This window comes from Oncorhynchus gorbuscha, linkage group LG13 (assembly GCF_021184085.1).
Source record: "Oncorhynchus gorbuscha isolate QuinsamMale2020 ecotype Even-year linkage group LG13, OgorEven_v1.0, whole genome shotgun sequence".
Lineage (NCBI taxonomy): Eukaryota > Metazoa > Chordata > Actinopteri > Salmoniformes > Salmonidae > Oncorhynchus > Oncorhynchus gorbuscha.
Window position 1 is genome coordinate 48,204,811 of NC_060185.1, and position 25,896 is coordinate 48,230,706.

General features: G+C 42.5%; 1 protein-coding gene across 2 annotated transcripts; it reads left to right on the forward strand.

The window, feature by feature from the left end:
* Positions 1-1,985: 1,985 nt before the first annotated feature.
* scn2b (sodium channel, voltage-gated, type II, beta) lies at positions 1,986-24,069 on the forward strand. Of its 2 annotated transcripts, XM_046294785.1 has the most exons (6): positions 1,986-2,218; positions 14,836-15,002; positions 16,879-17,089; positions 18,245-18,440; positions 19,309-19,379; positions 20,902-24,069. In XM_046294785.1, the coding sequence occupies exons 1-5, from the start codon at positions 2,134-2,136 to the stop codon at positions 19,316-19,318; spliced, it is 669 nt and encodes a 222-aa protein (XP_046150741.1). In that variant the 5' UTR covers positions 1,986-2,133; the 3' UTR covers positions 19,319-19,379; positions 20,902-24,069. The 2 variants fall into 2 exon arrangements, with proteins under 2 accessions (XP_046150741.1, XP_046150740.1); XM_046294784.1 differs by lacking the exon at positions 19,309-19,379.
* The last annotated feature ends 1,827 nt before the right edge of the window (positions 24,070-25,896 follow it).

Below are 25,896 nucleotides of genomic sequence, written 5' to 3' on the forward strand. Positions count from 1 at the left end.
ACAGACAAATATCCATAAAATGTGTCCATTGAAGATAGACGTAAAAGAATCGCTCTTCTCATGAAAATGTCTGTAGAGCCCGAACGGTTTGGCCTACTAACTAATACCACTCTATGGAAAGACGGGACTGTCATTCATGAACACGGTGGTGTTCTCTATTTTGCTCCATGACCCCCACAAGTGTCACGGGACTTGTCTGAAAGTCACCCATACCTCTGTGGAAGTACGGAGGTAGTTCTGTGCCAAAAAAAAAAAAAAGAAGAGTGTGTGTCCAAAAATATTTCCTGAGCTTTATATCTCCTAGATATAGAACAAACACCTCAAAACCTGATACCTTATGATACAAATGTTTACTGTCTTTTTATAAATGTGTCATTCAATGCGTTTCTATGGGCCATAGTCGTAAACGCCAAAGGGCTTTGACTTTCAGCGATGAAAAGGCACCTCTGACCTCACCTAAACATGAGCGATGGATTTGTCGGTCGATGCGCTACAGATTCAATCCCAGAACGATTCTGTCGGTGTTATAGGTTATTGTTTATGTGTACGGCAGTCCAACTGCTCAGTAATTAATCAGGACATCAATTATTGACAACTAACATCCTTTACTCATGAAAATGCCCAGGGTATTTCGTTAAGGGGAAACTCTATAAACAAATACACACACAAACACACACAAAGCAGGGCTGTAACTTTGATTTAAAATAAGGGGGGGGGGACAACATTCGACTTGCCATTCAAAGCTCAATTTGTGCCCGACTGCCCTGCACCCTCATTTGAGACACACTTGTCAAAAACGGTGCAAATATACAATTCAGAATTCTATTTCCATGACCGCAATCAAACAATGTTTTTTATTCATTCGTCTCAGGAAAGATGTCATGAAAATATCCCTGTCCTTTACTCAATGGGAGATTCCCATCTCCCTCACTAGCTCACAGATCACTGTACCTGTTCATAGTCCATCTGTATACAGCCCATCTATCTACCTCATCCCCATACTGTATTTATTTATTTTGCTCCTTTTGCACCACAGTATCTCTACTTGCACATCCATCTTTTGAACATCTACCATTCCAGTGTTTAATTGCCATATTGTAATTACTTCGCCACCATGGCCTATTTATTGCCTTAACTCCCTTATTTGACCTTATTTGCACTCACTGTATATAGACTTTGATTTCTTGTACAGTCTGTCTGTCTGTCTGTCTGTCTGTCTGTCTGTCTGTCTGTCTGTCTGTCTGTCTGTCTGTCTGTCTGTCTGTCTGTCTGTCTGTCTGTCTGTCTGTCTGTCTGTCTGTCTGTCTGTCTGTCTGTCTGTCTGTCTGTCTGTCTGTCTGTCTGTCTGTCTGTCTGTCTGTCTGTCTGTCTGACAAACAGCGTTTTTCAAACCTCTGGGCCCCCAGACATTTCACAGTTATGCTGACCTGGTTGACCTATTTAAGTGCTTGATGATTAGTTGACAAGTTGAATCAGGTGTGTTAATAACTGTGGAATAGGTCAAATACATGGAACGGTTTTATGTCCCCCAAGGAAAGGTTGGAAAATCCCTGGTCTAGGACACACAGAGATAATTAGAGATCAATATAATTGATTCCGTTAGCTAGCCTATAGCCTATTTATATTCCACATTTATATTTATCACCTATACTGACAGCACAATACACGCACATAGTCTACAGCATGGGAAAATGATAGTCAACACGTGTGATGTGATTCTATTTTGAGTCTGATCAAACAAACAACAAAAGACACTATTATATGATTAAATCTCATTAGTTTATCTAAGGGCATCCGTGAATTATGAAATTCAAGTGCTTTTCCATGATTGTGAGTGAATGTAATTTAATAATTGTACATTAAAATATAAGATATGAAAAGGGTACATGGAGGGATAGAGAGGGAGGGAGCTAAGAGTGGAGGCTTTTATTCCATTTCCAACCTCCCCGCCTTCTTTGGAGAGACACCCACAACCATATAATCAACTATTTCTACAGCTACAGTCACTGCCAGCCATATCATAGCACTGACAAAATAACACATATTTTAAGCTTTTTTTTTAAGTACAACAGAAGATTTGACGATATTTGTATTTTAGTCATATAGCGTGACGTTTTACTACAAGGGGATACAATGCATTTTACATTACAAAAGCGAAATAAGACGTGGATGCCAGCTATCAACTTGAGCATCGTGGGATTGGTGGTTTATATTATGGGTAAGTAGGCTATAACGGAAACGTCTCATGTAACAGCGGATCGTAATTTTGAAAGATGAGTGACAGAGACGCGAGACGACAGAGATTTTACTATCTTGGATCAAATGTGCACCGTTTCCTCGCGCGTTGTGTGTGTGTGTGTGTGTGTGTGTGTGTGTGTGTGTGTGTGTGTGTGTGTGTGTGTGTGTGTGTGTGTGTGTGTGTGTGTGTGTGTGTGTGTGTGTGTGTGTGTGTGTGTGTGTGTGTGTGTGTGTGCGTGCGTGCGTGCGTGCGTGCGTGTTTGTAAATGAGCAAAATGAAGATATTCCTGAAACGCTGTATGATTATTGTAGGCTACCTAGTTAATAGACAGACTGGTGGCCCACGAAAATCGCCGCTTGCCATCACTGTAAATTGCCAACTTCATCACCTCTAAGCCTAACACTTTAGGCTATGTCAACAGACTCAGTCAAGGATCCAAAACAGTTGGCTAAACGATGTGCGGTTGTTTTAAATCCAGAGAGATAAAGTGCAGTGAATCACAAAAAGCATAATTCCAGCGTCCCAACGCCTGATCTAAACTGAAACAACGTGGGGTTTTATTATTGGCCCGCTCTCTACCTATAGAATGTGGAACAGTCGTTTAAGTATCAGGGCTCAGGCAGGTCCAGTGATGCTCTCTCTACTGATGCAGGTGCGGAGTGGAGTGGATGGACGCTGACGCACGGACACCGCGTATCTCCATCATCTCTGCACTAGAGACGCATCGCTAGCAACATCGCCTTGCGTACAGGCTATTTGTAAACAGGCCTTGAATCTGAAATAAATCCTAGTTTCTCCTCAATTACAAATAAAGAAATCGTCATAGTGTTTGCTTTCTCACAATAGCGGGTCGAAGCGTGACTGGCAGCTTGCTTTGCCTCGGTCGGCTGGCTATGACGAAGCCAAACTATACTGAGTTTAGCGCATCTGGATGGATATAATTATCAATTCACATTTCCTCACTAGTGTAGGTTATATTTCCCGTTTATTCACATAGCCAACACTTTATTTTTCGTATCCCAAAGAACAGTCAGATAAAGATGGATAGTGAGAGCGCTGTTTTGTGCTAAGCAAAGGCCTGCCTGGCAACAGGCTACTGGTGCGTAATGACAGCTCATGAGATGAATTTCCCGATCTGTGATTTTGATGCCATGACACCATTAAGCCTATACAGTAGCTTAAACCTGTATTTTCCACATATGTCTGTTCATATCTGTGTTATCGTAATGTCGTAGGATATTACAATAAAAGGTAGGTTAAAAATGTAGAAAATATATATTGGAAAAAATATAATTGCCATGCAGTGTCTATAGTCTATCACGTTCAAACTGTTGTGTTGACGCCTAGTTCACACTGTCTGGTCACCGTGCAGTCTGCAGCAGAAGAGATGACTAATACCACACCAGCCTCTGAAACCTTCACCATTTTAGAACAATCATGTATTGTCATGATGCTGCACCTCCTAGACGTTGACACTAGGGGGAGACAGTGCCACGCAGACGGTCTACTTTTTAGACCAGCAGCGATGATGTCTAATGGGCAATGCTGACAAGCTCACATACATCCTCTCATACTATTTCAAGGAGCAGTTGGTAATAGTAGACGTTTAGGAGCTCGGCTACACTCGATGACCACCGGGTGCTGAGGAACAACCAACAGTATTTGTGATTTGGTATCTGGACCTTTGAGTCTACTTTTTTTATCCACAAGGGGGCAGGCCAATCCACATCCACTGCCACTGTATAGCCCACACTGCAGTCTGTAGACTACTTTGGCTATGCAGCAGTTAAGCTCAGAGCTGGCAGCATTAATTTCATGGAATAGGTCATCAATTCCCATTCTCCGGATGGTGTAACCAGGCTGCTCCTTTTGAATGTGAGGAAGTAGAGAGGAGGAGTAGCTGCTTCCTCGTGGAAGGGACACTGTAGGGTACATGTTTAGATTGAGATGTGAGGTAGAGGCTACTGTGTGTAGTCTGTAGTCCCATAGCCTGCATAATGACCTTGCCTACCGAATCATGTACCCTGTGTCATATCAAAGGCACATATCTCAGTCATCAGACAGAGATCCAGTATATTTGACCAGTCTTGAACACTGTTACCTCCATATAGCCAAACGTAATAACATTATGACCACCCATATTAAGGTCCCTCAGTAAGGTATTATACTACATTATCCTTCCCCTATTGAACCCACTAGTCAGTAAGTATGCTGAGCCACTGTCCACAGCAAAACAAACACACACACACACACTCACACTGAACACACACAGGACCATGGACCATGATTCATTCACATGACACTTAAAAATGGTACGTCAGCCATGTTAGACCTATCGCCCCATTACTTTACATGGTCAAATATTGAAATAAGACTACAGTTGAAGTCAGAATTTTACAGACACCTTAGCCAAATACATTTAAACTCAGTTTTTCACAAATCCTGAAATTTAATGCTAGTAAAATTTCCCTGTCTTAGGTTAGGTAGGATCACCACTTTATTTTAAGAATGTGAAATGTCAGAATAATAGTTGAGATAATTATTTATTTCAGCTTTTATTTCTTTCATCACATTCCCAATGGGTCAGAAGTTCACATACACTCAATTAGTATTTGGTAGCATTGCCTTTAAATTGTTTAACTTGGGTCAAACGTTTCGGGTAGCCTTCCACAAGCTTCCACAATAAGTTGGATGGATTTTGACCCCTTCCTCCTGACAGAGCTGGTATAACTGAGTCAGGTTTGTAGGCCTCCTTGCACGCACACGCTTTTTCAGTTCTGCCCACAAATGTTCTATAGGATTGAAGTCAGGGCTTTGTGATGGACACTCCAATACCTTGACTTTCTTGTCCTTAAGCCATTTTGCCACAACTTTGGAAGTATACTTGGGGTTGTTGTCCATTTGAAGACCCATTTGCGACCAAGCTTTAAATTCCTGACTGATGTCTTGAGGTGTTGCTTCAATATATCTACAACATTTTCCTTTATCAAGACCCTCCTGCAGAAAAGCACTCTTACAACATGATGCTGCCACCCCCGTACTTCACGGTTGGGATGGTGTTCTTCTGCTTGCAAGCCTCCCCCTTTTTCCTCCAAACATAACGATGGTCATTATGGCCAAACAGTTATATTTTTGTTTCATCAGACCAGAGAACATTTCTCAAAAAGGTATGATATTTGTCCCCATGTGCAGTTGCAAACCGTAGTCTTGCTTTTTTATGGAGGTTTTGGAGCAGTGGAGCATTTCAGGTTATGTTGATATAGGACTCATTTTACTGTGGATATAGATACTTTTGTACCTGTTTCCTCCAGCATTTTCACATGGTCCTTTGCTGTTCTGGGATTGATTTGCACTTTTTGCATCAAAGTACGTTCATCTCTAGGAGACAGAATGCATCTCCTTCCTGGGTGGTTTGACGGCTGCGTTGTCCCATGGTGTTTATACTTGTGTACTATTGTTTGTACAGATGAACATGGTACCTTCAGGCGTTTGGAAATTGCTCCCAAGGATGATCCAGACTTGTGGAGGTCTACAATTTTTTTCTGAGGTCTTGACTGATTTATTTTGATTTTCCCACGATGTCATGCAAAGAGGCACTGAGTTTGAAGGTAGGCCTTGAAATACATCCACATGTATACCTCCAATTGACTCAAATTATGTAAATTAGCCTATCAGAAGCTTCTAAAGCCATGACATCATTTTCTGGATTTTTCCAAGCTGTTTAAAGGCACAGTCAACTTACTGTATGTAAACTTCTGACCCACTGGAATTGTGATACAGTGAATTATAAGTGAAATAATCTGTCTGTAAACAATTGTTGGAAAAATGACTTGTGTCACGCACAAAGTAGATGTCCTAACCGACTTGTTAACAAGAAGTGGTTGAAAAATGTGTTTTAATAACTCCATCCCAAGTGTATGTAAACTTCCAACTGTATGTAACTGAATGTGTAGAATTAGAACAATTATTCCAAATTCTAAAAGTTGGCCCAACTCTCAAAATACATGTCTCTGGTCCAAACTAGTCTTGAACCAGATGAAAGGGTACCAAGCCACAAACACAGTCTCAGTGGATTGCTGTTGTTTGTTAGTTAGTGAGCTTTCCCAATACTGATCTACCACCTTAAAGTCCTTTGCACACAATTATACTCGTACAAGCACACGCACGCACACGCACACACACACACACACACACACACACACGCACACGCACATGCACACGCACACGCACACACACACGCACACGCACACGCACACGCACACGCACACGCACACACACACACACACACACACACGCACGCACGCACAAACGCACACAGACTCATTGAACCATTAAGTCTGGTCTTTGTATACACACTGCACAAACATTCTGCTGACAATGTCCTGTTGGCTAAGAAACCACAGGAAACTACAACCCCACTCTCCCCACAAAACACTCCGAGATTAGTAAAGGAGTTATGGTTGAAACTCAATAAAAGCCTCCAGTCTCTTCCATGCTATTAGTGTTTTGGCTGAGTCTGAAATGATATGTGTAGTACTGTAGTACAGTATTGTATCTACACTCTTAGAAAAAAAATGTGCTATCTAGAACCTAAAAGAGTTATTCGGCTGTCCACATAGGAGAACCCTTTTAATAACCCTTTTTGGTTCTAGGTAGAACCCTTTTGGTTCCAGGTAGAACCCTTTTTTACATTCTATTCCATAGCAACTGGACATTAAGAACTGTAATATCTTATGTATCACCGAGTCGTGGCTGAACGACGACACAGATAATACAAAGCTGGCGGGATTGACCATGCACTGGCAGAACAGAGATGCTACGTCTGGTAAGATGAGGGGTGGGGGTGTGTGTCTTTTTGTCAACCCCCAAGTGGGTTGATGCCAATATGTGGATATGCAATTTCTGCAATCTACCCCGTTTAGAACAGTGATGGACAAGTTCACAAGTCTTGGCATTGTAGTGACAAGAGACCTTGATCAGCTATTGAAAGCGAATTGGGACATGAAAATATATCAGTTTAAACAAAAAAATAGATTTTTGGAGCACTCTGCCTATCTCCTTGGTTGGTCGTATAAACGCTATTAAAATGGTTGTCCTACCTAGGTTTCTTTACCTCTTCCAATGTCTACCCAATTTCATACCACAAAGCTATTTTAAGAAACTGGATTCAATAGTAACTCCATTTTTATGGGATAACAAGGCAGCCAGAATTTCAAAGAAGCATTTATGCAAGTGCAAGATAGAGGGGGGCTTTGGCCTTCCTCACTTTAAACTGTATTATTGGGCTGCTAATCTGAACATTGTGTCCTTCTGGAGGAAAAGTTTACCTGCGACGAGACAGAAGGATATGCCTTCATGGCTTTTGATTGAGCAGGCCTCCTGTCAAGGTTCCTCACTCCTTGCACTTCTTAATAGCCCATCATATGTGAAAAAATCCACTTATGACTCTCACCCAGTTATTTGTCATACGCTTAGGATCTGGAAACAGATGAGGTATTTTCTTAACATACCCACTGTTTACATAGACAGCCCAATTTGCCTGAATGCCAGACACGACCTTGTACAGTTTAAGGTGATACACAGGTTACATTACTCAAAAGTAAAACTGCATAAAATATTCCCGGACACCTCACCACTGTGTGAGAGGTGCAAGCAGGATGAGGGTACGTTGACCCACTTATTCTGGACATGTCCTAAGTTACATGCTTACTGGGCTCTCATGTTTGATTACTCATGTTTGATTACTTCTAGAGCCTTTGATAGAGTTCTAGCCCCAGACCCATTGATCACTCTGATATAGTTTATGGGAATAACCAGGAAGGGAAAGCTGTCTCTTTTTGAACTCTGTTAGCCAAAAGGCTCATATTGCAATTGTGGAAATTGGAGACGGTACCTACCTTTGAAATGTGGTTGCGGAATTTAGGGAATGTAATACATATGGAAAAGATTCGATACAATACCTCTAATAGAAGTCCAATGTTTTACAAAATATGGCAGCCGATACTGGATAAATGGTCTAGTCCCGCTTCATAACTCGGTTGACGATCTGCTGCTACTCTGTGCTGTACTCCACTCAATATTTATTTTTGGCTTAACTACACTGCTTGTAATGACTATATGCTGTCTTCTTATACAAGTACCACCTAATAGGATTTTGTTTTATTTTGTGTTTGTGTGAGTTAAGTTTTGTTTTGTCCTCTAAATTGGCCATCCCATTCAACAGTACAATGAATGTCATTGTTTGTATTGCTGTCTTTTTTATTTGATTTTTTTATTGGAAAATAATAAACATATATATATTTTTTTAAGAATAATCTCATGGGTGACAATATTAGCCTATCACTTGTGAATGATGCCCAGTGTATCGCAAGAAAAAAGTCTGTTTTGTGTTATTTTTTTGAATCATAGTCGCACACCTCATCTAGCCTAGCCCATAGGCCTGTATGCTTTGATAAGGTTTGTATCACAAGTAAAGTGGCCAAATAACTTATTAAAATGAAGCACGTTAATCCACTTTACAAGGGGTGTAGAGCCTAACTGGCATACATAAACAGGGCGTGAGTTTGGGGATCATTTTCACCATAAAAATGCACCTTTATAATAAAAGCATTAAATGCCTAATTTGCAGTCACTTTTGATAATGGTGTTTTCCCACCAATGGAACTTTTGCACTTATAGTCTACTGCCGTGTGCGCATTGTGCGCTTATAATGTGAAAATAATTGCCTTATAGTTAATCAACATTTTAAGCTAAACGTTCTGATCTGTTGCGTCAGCCACATTTGTCACGTTCTGACTGTAGTTTCTTTATTTTGTCTTTGTGTTAGTTTGGTCAGTGCGTGAGTTGGGGTGGGTAGTCTATGTTCTTTTTTCTTTGTTGTATTTCTGTGTTCTGCCTGGTATGGTTCTCAATCAGAGGCAGCTGCCGATCGTTGTCTCTGATTGAGAATCATACTTAGGTAGGCTTTTCCCACCTGTGTTTTGTGGGTGATTATTTTCTGTTTAGTGTATGTCACCTTACAGAACTGTTTCGTTTCGTTTCATTCTCTTTGTTATTTTGTTTAGTGTTCTGAGTTTAAATAAATATGAACATGGACACTTACCACGCTGCGCATTGGTCCGATATTTCATACTCATCGTCAGACGACGAAGACAACCTTTACAACATTGCCTTAAAACGTTGTTTTGATGCTAGTGGATGTATTATTTTGGGATCTATCGCATTCTACTACTGTCCCAGAGTATGTTTATTTATTTCTAGCACATAATAGCATAGGTCAACTTTTTTTACAACGGGGGAGAGTAGATTGACATAGGCTAGTACTTTTGCTGTTCATTAGGCCTACTCATCTTGTTGGCTGACAAAAAGTACATGTGGACAGTGCTTCCAATATCTTCAATATGCACCTAGGAATTGGATAAGGACACACGCAGTTGCGTCCCTGATGTGTCGAGAACCAATCACGTGATGGAGAGCCATGTGAATGAGGGGTGCTTCGAACCATACAGCACAACGCAGCACTCCGGGCCAAGGGCCCCACGGCCACTGGCCGCAAAAGGCATGGATTGTTTTAGTGTGCATTAAAGACACACAAAGAGGATGCCACCATGAAATTCAAGGCATTGTCAAGTGCTTGTCAAAAATTGTGAATGAGAGACTGATGAAGTGTGTACAGCCTGAAGTGTGTACATGCCTTTCAAGCTACTTTTTCAAATCATCATTAGATTCGCATTATGCAGCCTTACAATGTATTCAAAATCAGAACATATAGCCCAGCGTTTGTAGAACAACTAAAGTTACATTAATAACTCTAAATTAAGCATATAGGTGTACCAATTTCTTTGTTAGCTGCTCAACACAGAACTGCTCAACACAGTATTCTTCATACTATAAAATAATGGCACAGAATTCTATGCAAATCTTGTCTGCTAAATTAACTGGTGTACTCCACAGCCACTTGGCATAGCCAGATCAGGATCTAACATAAGGACAACGCAGAGTATGCTATTCTGTTTTTCTGAAATAGATGACATTTTCTTCGTATCATGCTTATTTCGACCTGTCTAAAATAAATAATGGATTTACTGTGAAGGTGTAAGCTGTATTACATGGATTCTTTAGAATTTGTCACATGTAGATGTTCCAAAGGTCTGCATCATTGACTTGCAGGCTATGTGTGGAAGCCAGGAGATCCAGGCTGTGTTACATCCGGCCGTGATTGGGAGTCCCATAGGGCGGCGCACAATTGGCCCAGCGTTGTCCAGGTTTGGCCGGGGTAGTCCGTCATTGTAAATAAGAATTTGTTATTAACTGACTTGCCTAGTTAAATAAAGGTTAAATAAATGTTTTAAAAAATGCTCAATATGTTTATGTTAATTGACTATAAATTACATTGAGACCAACAGTTATTTACTTGACAATCACCAGCTGACAAAATGTTATGACCCCCACAACCCTAGTCTTTACCTTCTCTTTTACAATGACCTTGAGCCTCAGAAAAAAAACTGAAAGACAGAGAGAGGAGGGAGATATCGGGTGTGCTGAGGGAGGGAGGGAGGGAGGGAGGGAGGGAGGGAGGGAGGGAGGGAAGGAGGGAGGGAGGGAGGGAGGGTAAAGGGAGGGAGGGAGGGAGGGAGAGGGCGGTACACTGCAGTATTTCCTGCCTTGAAATAGCGGATCGAGTGGTGCAGAAAAAGCTTTGGCTCATATGTTTGTGTTTAAAACCATTTTCAGACTTGCCTTATAGGATGAGAGAGATTCTGAATGCTACACATATTGTACTAGTATAGTTCAGTACATGTGTTTATAGGCCTATAGTTCGAGACAATGATCTTAGCATCAGACATATTCCCAGTAACATGTACAGATAGCATACATGTACACTTGCTCAAGATAGAGTTGGACTATTTTTCGCATATTACCAGAGATTACAGTAGCTTCAGCATTGTCGAAGCGGGTAAAAAGTAGCTCAAGGCCATGTTCATGTGTGATAAACGTCGACTCATCATGCGTGGTCGCTACTGACGTGATGTAACATTCCCAACCAAAGCCTCTTGCACAAAAGATAGAGGGGACTTTCATTGGACTCTCCCTGCAGAACCAGATGCTACTCAGGTTAGGTTAGTTAGTCTCTTAGTATTGGCAGGGAGCCACAGTAGCTACCAATTGCTTCCCATTACATTGGAGATGTAGACTTTGATTGTCATTAAGACATTTCAGCTGATTAAGTGTGAATGGGATTATCTGATTGTGTATGTTTATTAAAGGATGTGATAGACATACTGTCAAGTAACCCCCTCCTCAGTGTAGGAATGTACTCACCCTACAGATGCACTAGATACAGTACAGATGTTTGGTCTTAATTTGATCACTCTTTTGTTGCTGAGAATTTCCTGCACGTCAGGAAATACAAACTTGTAATGTGTTCAAGGTTTAAAAAGGCTTCTAAAGTTTGTAATTTCCTCTTTAAAATGTTGGCCTTGATTCTTGCTGCAGGATAACCTTTCTGCTGTAGCAAAGTAGTTCAAATTAAGATACTACATCTGTATATAGATAAATAGGAATAGGCATGGGCTGTGAAGACATTGACATAGCATCAGTAAAGAATAGTGCACATGGCTGAGTGCGTGCGTGTGTGTGTGTGTGTGACATACAGGGTGTGCATATGTTTGCCAATGTGTAGCTATAGGTCTATATGTGAGCACACATATGTGTGTGGGGGAGGGGGGGTGCGTCATACTTGTATGTATATTGTGGGATGTCAGCCTATTTTTCCCTACCTCCCTCCCTCCTCTCTAAGCAGGTGCTGTAATGCGGTACTTCCAGATGACACCTGATTCAGAGAGAGGAAGGGAGGGGAGGGAGGGAGGAGAAGAGGAGAGGGAGGACGTGAGTGATCTGAAGGACTCTAACTGCACCACTACAGCACACAAACAGAGAGAGAGAGAACGAGAGAGGGAGATATGAGGGTATGATTAGAGGGTCTAGCTGCTGCAGAGACCCGGTACGATGAAGAGTGATTGCAGCAGCAGGAGGAGCTTGTCCAGTAACACAAAACTCGGCAGACTGGTGCAGAGCCGAGCAAACGCACCCGTCCCACCCCGGCCATCACGCACGTGCTTGTACTCACTAACTGCCACACTCAGACCAATACACACACATCCCACTGAGGCAGTCACACACATTGCCGTCGTTTAAGGGTGGGTCTTAGGGGGCGTGTCCCATCCTCCTTGCCCATCCAAATAAAACATTGAAATATCGATCATTTATTTGACCGAGACGTGCGCTGAGAGTAAAATGCATCAATTTCAGCATCCGAGCGAGCAAAACACTGACACTCTGTCTCAGTATGTGTAGACCATGTATCTGATGCTGTCTGGAAAGAAATTGTATGACCTGCCATACTGTTTTGGTCCAGACAGCATCAGATACATGGGCTACATACAGTGAGACAGAGGGGCGCTGCTTCGCTCATTCCGATTCTTTATCCGGTGGAGATTCAGCAGAGAGGAAGAGGTGAAGCGAGAGGGTTCACTCTCACCAAAAGCTGTCCAGAGTAAGCCCAATGCATTTCTATGTGCATAATATGCAGACCTAAGCTTGTCGCCTGCCTTACCGCCTTTGGGACAACGACTCCCATGGTTAGGGGGGAGACATGAGCATCTTGTCATTATATACTAATCTCTGGTTTCAGCCTCTTGAGAATTGGAAAGGAATGTTTGGCGGGTGCACAGTGCACTGTCAGGATAATGGCTTCCCTTAAAATAAAATGTATGTTTTGCAAAATTACATATTTACTCCTGCCTAAATAAAAGCATTCAAAGTACTTCACCAGACTTAGCCACAGAAAATCATTAGCTTCTTTGATAAAAAAATAATTGTTGACTATTTGGGAAGCCCGCAATTTGGGTAGTGGGCGTGTCAATAGGTCTAGCTGATTGAGTTGCGGCAGTCAGTGAAAAGCACCTAAAACGTGTGAAGATAATGTGTCTTGAGAATAATTTTAAATGTTGCAACCAGAAGAAGGGGAGGGGTGTGCAGGAAATATATGGCTCGTCTCTCTCCAGAATGCATGCACTCAACTCTCCAGAATGCGCTCAGTTGTCTCCTGCCTATTCTTGCGCATTCATTGATACATTGTGTGAATTGTTTGCCCTTTGATTGTTTCTTTTCTATCAATTTCCCATGACATACTGTACAGTTGTGGCCAAAAGTTTTAAGAATGACACAAATATAATTTTCACAAAGTCTGCTGCCTCAGTTTGTATGATGGCAATTTGCATATACTCCAGAATGTTATGAAGAGTGATCAGAGGAATTGCAATTAATTTGTAAAGTTCCTCTTTGCCATACAAATGAACTGAATCCCCCAAAACACATGTCCACTGCATTTCAGCCCTGCCAGAAAAGGACCAGCTGACATCATGTCAGTGATTCTCTCGTTAACACAGGAGTGAGTGTTGATGAGGACACGGCTGGAGATCACTCTGTCATGCTGATTGAGTTTGAATAACAGACTGGAAGCTTCAAAAGGAGGGTGGTGCTTGGAATTGTTCTTCCTCTGTCTACCATGGTTACCTGCAAGGAAACACGTGCCCTGATCATTGCTTTGCACAAAAAGAGCAAAATCATTGATATATACAGAGAAAAGAGTCGGCCCGAGAATTGAACACTGTGGCACCCCCATAGAGACTGCCAGAGGAACGAACAACATGCCCTCCGATTTGACAAACTGAACTCTGTCTGCAAAGTAGTAGGTGAACCAGGCAAGGCAGTCATTAAAACAACTGAGGCTACTGAGTCTGCCGATAAGAATATGGTGATTGACAGAGTTGAAAGCCTTGGCCAGGTCGATGAAGACGGCTGCACAGTAATGTCTTTTATCGATGGCGGTTATGATATCGTTTAGTAACTTGAGCGTGGCTGAGGTGCACCCGTGACCGGCTCGGAAACCAGATTGCACAGCGAAGAAGGTACGGTGGGATTTGAGATGGTCAGTGATCTGTTTGTTGACTTGGCTTTCGAAAACCTTAGATAGGCAGGGCAGGATGGATATAGGTCTGTAACAGTTAGGGTCCAGGGTGTCTCCCCCTTTTGAAGAGGGGGATGACTGCGGCAGCTTTCCAATCCTTGGGGATCTCAGACGATGTGAAAGAGAGGTTGAACAGGCTGGTAATAGGGGTTGCGACAATGGCGGCGGATAGTTTCAGAAATAGAGGGTCCAGATTGTCAAGCCCAGCTGATTTGTACGGGTCCAGGTTTTGCAGCTCTTTCAGAACATCTGCTATCTGGATTTGGGTAAAGGAGAAGCTGGGGAGGCTTGGGTGAGTAGCTGCCCCCCGGTCCGGGTAGCCTAGTGGTTAGAGCGTTGCAAAGGTTGCAAGTTCAAATCCCCGAGCTGACAAGGTACAAATCTGTCATTCTGCCCATGAACAGGCAGTTAACCCACTGTTCCTAGGCCGTCATTGAAAATAAGAATGTGTTCTTAACTGACTTGCCTGGTAAAATAAAAAATAAATAAAAAAATAAAATCTATGTTTAGCACATCTATGTTTCTTGACCAATCCCCTCCATCCATCCCTCCCTCCCTCTCCTAGCCTGCCCTGTGTCCAGTATGGATGTCCTGGTCCATAATCAGATCAACGTCCTGAACGGCACCATGGTGAGGATCCAGTGCATCTTCACTTCCTGCTACAAGATGGACGTCAACAAGTTTGCCATGAACTGGACCTACCAGGAGAACACCAACGAGACTGAGGAGATGGTGAGAGACCAGACCATGTGTCTGCCCTTGTCTTGTGTCAATGTCAGGCCGATGCACAGTGTCCATTTTAGGACACCCTCAGCCTCAGAATGACTCAAGTAAGGTGAGGACTGACTCAAGGAAGGGTAAGGTAGGCTAGGCTAAAATGGAAACCATATTCCTGACTTTGCCATGATATACAGTAAGATTAATCTTGTTTCTTATGTTGCATACTCCATCCTCAGCTTTCCTGTCAACTCTCTCTCCTCTCTCTTTCTGCTTTTTTAATGCCATGCTTTCTCCATCTATTTTGACGTGTTTCGTTTCATTTTATTTATTTAGCCAGGAAAGTGTACAGATGTAGGATCTTAATTTGACCAGTATTGTCATAGCAAAATAATCCTGCCGCAACAGGATTTGAACGTTTAGTCTATAATGTTGCTTGATCAGTGGTTAGACTATGAGCCGGACAAAAATAGTTTACATGAAAAGTGCAATACTGTTAATATAACTTACTGTGTGTTGGTGCGGGTTTCGGTCACAGTACCAGTCAAAAGTTTGAACACACCTACTCATTCAAGGGTTTTTCTTTATTTTTACTATTTTCTACGTTGTAGAATAGTAGTGAATACATCAAAACTAAGAAATAACACATCATGTAGTAACCAAAAAAGTGTTAAACAAATGAAAATATATTTTATATTTGAGATTCTTCAAAGTAGCCACCCTTTACCTTGATAACAGTTTTACAGACTCTTGGCATTCTCTCAACCAGCTTCAACTGGAATGCTTTTCCAACAGTCTTGAAGGAGTTCCCACATATGTTGAGCACTTGTTGGCTGCTTTTCCTTCACTCTGTGGTCCAACTCATCCCAAACCATCTCAATTGGGTTGAGGTCGGGTGATTGTGGGGGCCAGGTCATCTCATGCAGCCCTCCATCACTCTCCTTCTTAGTGATATAGCCCTTACACAGCCTGGAGGTATGTCGGGTAATTGTCCTGTTGAAAAACTAAGGATAGTCCCACTAAGCGCAAACCAGATGGTATGGAATGCAGAATGCTGTGGTGCCTAAGTGTGCCTTGAATTCTAAATAAATCACCAGCTAAGCACCCCCACACCATCACACCTCCTCCTCCATGCTTCACAGTGGGAATCACACATGCGGAGGTCATCTGTTCACCTACTCTGCGTCTCACAAAGACATCAACCAAAAATCTCAAATTTGTCTCATCAGTCCAAAGGACAGATTTCCACTGGTCTAATGTTCATTGCTCATGTTTCTTGGCCCAAGCAAGTCTCTACTTCACATTTGTGTCCTTTATTAGTGGTTTCTTTGCAGCAATTTGACCATGAAGGCCTGATTCACACAGTCTCCTCTGAACAGTTGATGTTGAGATGTGTCTGTTACTCTGTGAAGCATTTATTTGGGCTGCAATCTGAGGTGCAGTTAACTCTAATGAACGTATCCTCTGGAGCAGAGGTCTTCCTTTCCTGTGGCGGTCAACATGAGAGCCAGTTTCATCATAGTGCATGATGGTTTTTGCGACTGCACTTGAAGAAACTTTCAAAGTTTCCGGATTGACTCACCTTCATGTTTTAAAGTTGATAGGCTCAAACGCATTAAGAAGGAAAGAAATTCAAAAAAATGTACATTTAACAAGGCATACCTGTTAATTGAAATGCATTCCTGATTACTACCTCATGAAGCTGGTTGAGAGAATGCCAAGCGTGTGCAACGCTGTAGACAATAGTCACAATAAAGCAAAACCCTGGAATGTGTCCATGTTTTTGACTATACAATTGCCACTGTTTTCCAGGGGGTCCTGGGTTAAATAAAAACAACATGTTTTCTGTCTATCTTTCTACTAATCCCCCTCTTCCTCCTCTCTCTTCCAGTTCATGACCTATAAGAAGGGGATGATGCCCCTGAGGACAGACCGGTTCAGTGACCGAGTGCAGTTTGTGGGTAACCTGGAAAAGAACGACTTGTCCATCACCCTCTCTGATGTCCAGCTGTCGGACGAGGGCGTCTATAACTGCTACGTCCGTAACCCCCCCGACCGCATCCAGGGCCACGGAATCATCAACATGTTTGTCGTCACAGAATGTAAGGGCAGGGGTAAAGGCAGGGAGCAAGCAATTGCAGCGACAGGGGGCAAGTTACTGAGCAGTCTCTTCGCGAGCCTGAAAATAGTTGATCTCAGTGATTGTTCGTTGGCATTCAGCGGTCATAAAAGTAAGCCTTGTATGCTTTGAAGATCTACGAACATTGTGATTTCATCAGACCGCATAGGCAGCAGCTCTATAGAGATGAGGTGGTAACTTGGAGTATAATAATAAAGTAAAGTAATGTGAGTAAATTATGATTAATAAGTGAAAAGCAGTAATGGGCGGTCACTAATATCATAGGATTTTTATTGGCCGTTTTATTCTGTGTTGTTAGAGCATTCAACCCACATAAAGCATTGTGTAATTGTTTTAAAAAAAAGAAAGTTGAAACCGAAAACCGGGATAATTATTTTTATAATAAAACCTAATCCGAACCGACCTCAAAAAGCACTGATTGCTCAGCACTAATCTGTGGTCAACTGGTCCATCCATCCACCCTTTCCAGCTCATTTCTGGCCTTGTGTGCTAGCATGGTCATTAATAAATGTACCCTGGTCTTGACATTCATTCATCCACACATCAATCCATTCACTCACCAATCCATCCCTCCATCCTTCAGTTCCTCATCTGCTTGTGTTTCTGTTCTCCCTTGGTCTCAACCTTCCTTCAGCCCAGGACGTGATGACTCAACACTATACAGCTTTTTACTTATTTACTTCCCGAGTGGCGTTGTGGTCTAAGTTACTGCATTGCAGTGCTAGAGGCGTCATTGCAGAACCTGGTTCATTCCCAGGCTTTATCACAACCGGCTGTGATCTGGAGTCCCATAGGGTGGCGCACAGTTGGCCCGGCATCGTTAGGGAAGGGATTGGCTGGGGGGGTTAGGCCATCGTTGTAAATAAGAACTGACTTGCCTAGTTAACTAACAAAATGTAATACAAATATTGATGGGCGTGCCAACCCAGCTCACCTCAGAATCATTGCCTCTCACACACATGTATGCATGATGACACACTCACAAACCCATAAAAGGGCATTGCTGTCTTTTTTTTTTGTTTCCTCACACTGTGGTTTAATCAGCCCTTTGCCAACGACACACTCCATCTACAGAACTGTCTCACCTCCTCTTCCCTCCTCCTCTCCCCCTCCACAGTGCCTCCCCCGCGGGACTCGACCATAGCGGTTGCGATCGGGGCATCAGTCGGCGGTGCGCTGGCTCTGCTCATCCTGTCCATGGTGGTGGTGAAGTGCATACGGCGTCACAAGAAACAGGAGCTCATCTCTGACGAGCAGAAGATGGAGGAAGAGGGCAAGCTGGATGCAGAGGGGGGCCCCGAGGAGGGAACCAAGTGAGATCCCCTCTTTGTTTTAACTTACCCATCCTCCTCTAGAATGTTTATCTCTTCCTCGACACCTCTACAGATGTCGGATCTTAATTTCAGCCAGTTTGCTACAGCTGGAAAGTAATCCTGCAGCAACTTGAAATGTGAATTATTTTGTGTGTTATAATTAATGGACATTTTTCTTGGGTTTTACACATTTGTAAGGAAAAATCAATTCTGACATTTCTAAGTAGAAATTGCACACTTCAGAAACAGTTTTTAAACCTCAAATAAGTGTAACGTGTCCTGCATTGCAGGAAAGTTATCCTGCAACAGGGTGATCATGTTAAGATCCTACATCTGTATATTGTTTTACTCTCTAACTCTTTCTCAAGGTTGCGCAATTATAATGTGTCCCCTGATTTAGGCTATTCTCCTTCTCTTTGTTTTATCTTTGCTGCTTGTCCTTTTCTCTCTCTCTCATTGTCTGTCATCTACTCGAGGCAATGCTCTTGAGGCAAAACCCGGAGAGTCTTGAAATCCACTCTAATTCCCTGTCTCTTTCAGCTGTCCATAATATGTGCACTGACAGGGTGGTCCATACTTTACACCTAACAGGACACAACATTCTGGAATAACCCCAGAAACCTCACAAAATATAGATGTTATGGAAACACATTCCAGAAATATGTCCGGTGTAATGTATAAGTGGATTCATACATTTCTTTTGAAACCACCCTGGCTGTGGTTGAACAAAGCTGACAAATATCCCCTCTTCCCCTTCTTTTATTCTTCTTTTTTTTTGTGTGTGTGTGTGTATGTTGAATGTGTGTTCCTGTGTGTGGTATGTGTGTGCATGTGCGTGTATGTTTGTGTTTATATTGCCATGAGCCAGGCAGCTATAACCGGCCTGCATGGTCCTGGAGGCCCAAGGTTCGCTGGAGCCCAACCTCCTCCCTCACGCTGGTAACAATCTGTGATTGGTGTTTTGTGCTGGTCATGTGACCCCAGTTAGCCAAGAAGAAGTGGCCACTTATGGCCTTCATCCTTTTTCCTTTGTCCCAAACCTTGCTGTTCATCCCTCTCTCTCATTACCATGTAATGGGAACTTCAAATTCTGTTTGATATTTAAATATGAGGCTCTGTCCTGACAATCTCAAAATAATAGCCTATCCTTGGCTCATTTCCTGTATGACCACTGATGTGAAAGGACGATAGATTAAATCAACGTGATCTCATGTGTCAGTGGTCATGAAGGACAGGAGACATGGAAAGGACTGTTGAGACACATTCTCACTCTCAACCTCAGTCCTGATCTCATCCAGTACAATGGTCAATCTTATCCTGCCTTTCCCACTCTGGTCTGCTCTCCCTTCTACCTCTTTTCTACCTGATTATCTCTCTTCCGGGCCTTAGATCTGATCCGTTCTGATTCTGAAAGCCTGTAGGGCTCAAGCCTGACTTCAGACACAAACACAGAACTTGTCTGCACAAATCTGTCGTCTAACATGATTCGCGGAGAAGGAAAGGTTACACGAGCTCACTGCATCTCAAGTTAGAGTTTGTCCATTAGTTTGCACTCGTGTTTGTTTGACCTGACACATGGCTAGGTTCCAAGATGAATTTGGGTCCCGCTTGATTTGGATAGTCCGGATTTTCATGGTCATTCTATCGACAAACTGTCTGTTGATAAGAAACCTCTTGCTAAGGTTACGTTTAGGGTTAGGTTTAGGTTTAGAATACGGGTGAGGGTTATGGTTAGATCTACGATTGGGGTAAGCAGTTAAGTTTAGGGTTACGATAAGAGCTACGGTTAGGGTTAGCGTTAGTTGAAATGTCTGTAGATAGTATGTAGAGCGTCTACAAAGAGACTATCCAAATGTGTGTGTCATAGCTTCTTCTTTTTTAAGCTATAGCAATCTGCAGCCATGTCTCGGGTCAATGTGTTTGTGCGTTTTAACTAGGTTTTGAGTTACTAGTAGCTAGCACATTTTCCACACTAACTCTATGAGATATCAACCCCTTCCTGTTTCTGCACAGTAGCTATTGATGTGCTTACATTGTGGTCCTAGCCAATGTGATACGGTGATGTGTGTGTGTGTGTGTGTTGCAGTCTGTGTTTTGATGTATGGGATTGTACAAGTTAGTATATGTCCCAACATTTCCCCCTGGTCCGACAGTGGGATGTAAATACTGTACAACAACAGTAGCATGGAAATCCGCTTAAAAACAAGTCACTGGTTGGCAAGACAACCAGTGCCTACTTTAGGAAGCACTGACCTAGATGTTTCAACTATCTTGTCTTCTACTCTTATGTGACTTTAATTCTGTGAGACATCTCTTTAGTGTGTTGGTATTAGGGGTGTTGTTTCCTTGCTAGGTAGATTTAATGTACTGTATGTACTGTATCGCTGAGCTCATATATATATATATATCTCTGCTCTCTTCTTTCCCTGCCTCTCTGTTTCGGATGAACCATAACCTTCAGGAAAGCATTCCTGCCTGAAGATGTATAGTGACCCTTGCTTGAATCCTCGTCCAGCATCTGCCTCAGCCCACGCCTCCTCCCTTCCTTCCTCTTGTCCATCCAAACAAGATTGCAGTTATGGGAAGCCCCAGCCACCAGCCACGCCACCCACGCCACCCACGCCACCCCTGCCCCTATCTTCAGTCAGTCTTATCTCCTCTCTTCTTCGACGGGGGGCCACAAAAGGTGTAGGAGACTAGTAGACGGCAGTCTCCAAACGACATTCCTCTTTCCCCTTTTTCTTGCTTGTGGTTTAGCTTAAGATAGAGATGTAAGACCTTAATTTGATCCCCCTGTAGCAGCATAACTTTCCCACAATGCAGTATGTTTAAAATGTGTATCGTATTGGAGGTTTTAAAAGGCTTCTGAAGTTTTCCCTAATGGAAAATGCATCAACTCTTAGAAAAAGATCAATTCATTCTAAACCACATAATCATTCACATTTCCTGTTGATGCAGGACAATTTTCCTGCTGTAGAAAACTGGCTCAAATTAAGATCCTACATCTGTAGAGTAAATGGATGGTTTGACATCCGTGATTACTGGGAAAGATTCTGCTCTCTTTCTCTCTCTCTCTCTCTCTCTCTCTCTCTCTCTCTCTCTCTCGCTTTCTCTGTATCGCTCTCTTAAATTGTTGTCTTCTAACTTGCCACACCACTGGATAACAAATGATTTACTTCCAAATCATATAATTCTCTCTCGCTCTCGCTTGCTCTCGCTCGCTCACTCTCTCTCGCTCTAATTTTCTTGCTCTATCACATTACTTAGCGATGCATAATGGCTGGGGAAAAAAGTTCCCTTTTTTTCTGACAGCTCGTGTGTGTGTGTGTCCAAATTCTACCTTTCTGTGTGAGAATGGTGTGGGTGGATCTTTGGCTGTGTGTGTGTTAGTTTTTATGTACAGGGTATAAGCTGAATGACCTTCAGACGTAACTACGAGCAGTGTGGGTGTATACACATGTGTTTGTGTGTGTGTGTGTGTGTGTGTGTTTGAGAATGTGTTTTAGTGTCCTTAGTGTCCGAGTGTCTTTCCTTCAAACTCAGTCTCCCTTAATGGAGAAGCCAGGCATGATTTTATCAGTAGTCAACTCTTCTGTACCCTTGCTTCAATATGATATTTTAGCCTGTGTTGCTTGCTCATACGTCGAAACAACACACATGTGTATTGCTATGAATGAAGCTAGTACAATATCATACATAAGCATGACATTTTTTTGCACACATTAAGACTGGCACAATTCTGTCTACAGTGGATGGATCATTAAAGGTCTGACATTATATACTAACTGACATTGTACAAAAAACCCAATCCCCAAATGATGTCCCCCTTTTGTCCACGTGCAGTAACCCTTACACAACACCTGAATGTCCGGCCCTAGTTGGTCGTTGACACTCAAGTTTTGCGCACCAGAAGTCCACACGCCGAGGCCTACACATACATAAAAGCTGAGCACTTTCAGGGAAAACAGAAAAAAAAGTACAATAGAGAGAAATTTATATCGGATACATATATTTATACGTTTTGAGCAAATACCAAGCTGTACTCTAGAGGTGTGCTTTTGTCTCTATTTACGTGTGGTCCTCACTGTCTTAAACTATCAATGTTGGAATGTATGAGGCCTCTCTCCTCTGAGGTAATTGATCTTGGATGTTCTTTGGATGTTACATATTTAGCTATAATAGTATTGCACTGGCTGTGAATGTATTTGGGAGACAACGTGAGATGTCCAAGTTGACGTAGCAACTACTTAATGAAATGACTATACAATCAATCATTCCACTTCGCTCCCATTGAATTTCAAACTACCTTCACAGATGTAGGGCTTATGTTACATTATCACACAAGTATTGTAATGTATGTAAGTCTGAAGAATCACACAAAGTATAAACTGTGGATTTGCTAAACAATATCACAACCTTAAAATAGTAACATTTATTTATTTTAGTGAAATTTTGTCAAATGTTACCTTCATTTGCTCCTTGTGTTTAAACGTCTTGGCTTTGTATTTTCCAACAGACAGTGTTGGGGGAGCAGATAGCCTATGGGAGTGTGACTTTAGGTTGGCAGAATATGACTGGGTGCCTCTGGTGTTGTCTGGTGTGGTTTTAAGGCCTAAAGCCGGGGGCCACGCTGATTCTGTGCCCAGGAGTGCCCTACCTCATCTGGAGACAGTCTCGCCCTGTCTCTGCAATGGGCACTGCATTCATAGTCGGCCTTTACGTTATTCACTGCTAAAGCTTCTTTCTTGCACACTTTGTTTCTTATTATTTGTATCCTCAGATCCGTCCTAGTTTAGATTTCATTTGATTGAGTATTGTATTTTGACATTGTTGAATTTTGTACCACGCAGTTATGTAATTTGTACTTTATGGTGTGACTTTGTGGTTGTCCTAGCTGTTGACGTTGTGGTAGCCATCATTACTTTGGTCTTTGGTAAGTTGGCCTAAGTTTGGGGAGCTCACGTCTGAAAGGTCATTCATTTAACAGTGGAAGGTCAATGCTGATCTCCACTTGTAGGGTTTACAAGTGGAGATCTAGAATGACTTCATTACTAATTACTATATTAATGAATTTCAACTTCTGTGCAATTGTGACTGTGGTGTTAATCAGTTTGTATGGAGTCTGAGACATGAGCTAGATGCATGGTTAGAAATCTGGGAAGCGTGTTGTCCTAACCAGAGAATATATCTCTAGGTCACAATCAGACTTCATTTCCAAAGTAATGATGGTACCTCAAGAATTAGCCCCCCAAAAATGATAATTTAGATTGTACTGTATTTTATACACACACAGTGCTACCGATGGCTAGGGGACAAAGCACATGATCCGAGAAAAAAAAGGTGTCGCCTAATGAAATCAACATGACCTCCATTTCTCCTGTCACTCACTCTGACATCTCCGCTGGAGTCCTGAATGCTGGGTAGCTAGCTGGGATAGTAGTGGAGATCCCGGAGTTTCCCCTGTCTGTCTCTGTGTGATCATGCATGTTTTTACTGCAGTGCTCCTCTGTGACGCATGTCTCTAACCAGGCCCTCTCGCACCGGACACCCGAAATGCTTGCACTGCACTGTGTCTCCAAGAATGAGCTGTAATCAATATTGTATTTTGAAATAAAAACGAGTACATAAATATTACAGTGTGCATTTTATTGTCAGCAAATTAGCTTTAAAACTGTGGTGTGGAATTACTACTGGTGAGAAGGGGTGATTAATGATAGCAGGTGAAGTGTGGAGGCTGTAAGGCTGGGGGTTATGGCCAATGCACCAGCGTGCCGCGTGTAGCTACTACCAGGCAGCACTGTAGAAACATCCAAAGACTTAATCTTGCTGGGCCGAGGGGGGGGGGACTGTGACTCAAACTGCAGATAGATATTCTCTCTCTCGCTCTACACTTCCATTTTCTCTCCCTCTGGCTCTCTTAAAGTGAGACAAATAGAGGGAGGAAGGTCAGCTTGTCCGCTGGAGCCTGGAGAAGAAGGGAGGGGGGGAAGGCGGAGGGAAAGAGGAGGAGAGGGACAGAGGATGAATGTGTAATACTCGTGGTGCAGGTATCTGGGTCTCAGTGGGAGGGTTCTTAATAAATAGGCCTGGTGGGGGTTTAGATCACAGCAAGGTCAAAAGGTCACTGCAGATTGTGGCTTGATAAACCAACTGAGGGGTCTCCGGCACAGACAGGTTTGAAGGGGACAAATTAATGCTCACAAACTCAGTTATAGACACACACAAGTACTCTGTTGCACAGGTCAAATCCTACTCAGACATACTAGGTCAAAAATGCCGCAGCTGCTATCCAGTGCCAGCAATTATATCACCTCAGCCGTCTGCCCTAGAGTCAGTTAGGTATAGGTGTGTGTGTGTGTGTGTTGGAGGTGTGTTTTTGTGGAAGGAGAGGGAGCTGCCAACACTAAAAGCTGGAGTATTTTGCCAGGAGTGTATTACTGAAACAGTTAAAACTCCTAAATAGCCGTCAGTAAATCTGGTCTCAGAATATACAACTCGGAAGACCATAGCCAAGCTATTTGTTGGTTTCTCTATTGATCTTAACTGCATTACATAACACACAATATTTCTAATTCCTCCAGCTCTCCAGTCTTCAGCTCTTAAGTCATCATCCCATTGGAGTTATTCGCTCTCTCTCTTTCCTCCGCTCCCCTTTAAAACACCTCCTCTCAATTCTGTGAAATCCTGATCAAGAGAAATCGAGCTCATCTGAAAATCGGTCTCCCTCTCTGAAGCCTGTATTTAGTTCCTGTTAGTCATGCTGATTATAAAAGACATACCTCAACAGAACTGGGTCTGATGAGAGCCACGTACTGAATACTAAGCCCAATGATGAATTCAAGTTATTATTTTCACAAACTGAAAAAATATATGGACTTTTCAGTCTCAGAGGAAAGTACCATTTCCTTTTAAAGTTAGATGGAATAGTTCCAAACCGCTCTTGAGAAATATTAACAATGAGCGTCAAAACATTTAATAGTTACAAACTTTCAAACCCAGACACGCAGCGCCAGATACATGACTGTTGCTTCTCAGTGCTAGACCAGATTAGTCATACCCACTTGAGAGAACTCCATGTTGTGGCCTATTGAGGAGGTTCAGCTCCGTTGTGGATTACTCTGGCTGGTTCGTGAAGAAATAGCCCAGTCGCAATTGATCATGAAAATAGTCAACCCCACATGAGTCCTAGCCTTCTCTTCCGCAGAGTACCAAGGCCCTGGGCAGGTCTGAAGAAGCCTCCCTAGAGAACATGGTGGTGGAACTGTCGACAGAGGACACATAACCACCTGGACACCAGCCATTTCAAAACAGATATCTGACTGCAGTGTTTAAGCAAAGCCAGCAACCTGGACTTCCGAACACCTCCTGAATGATACTGTTAAACTGCTTTTAAAAACAACCATGGCAGTGTATCTTTACTTGTCTAATCTTGATGATTACGGTGTTGTCAAATTGT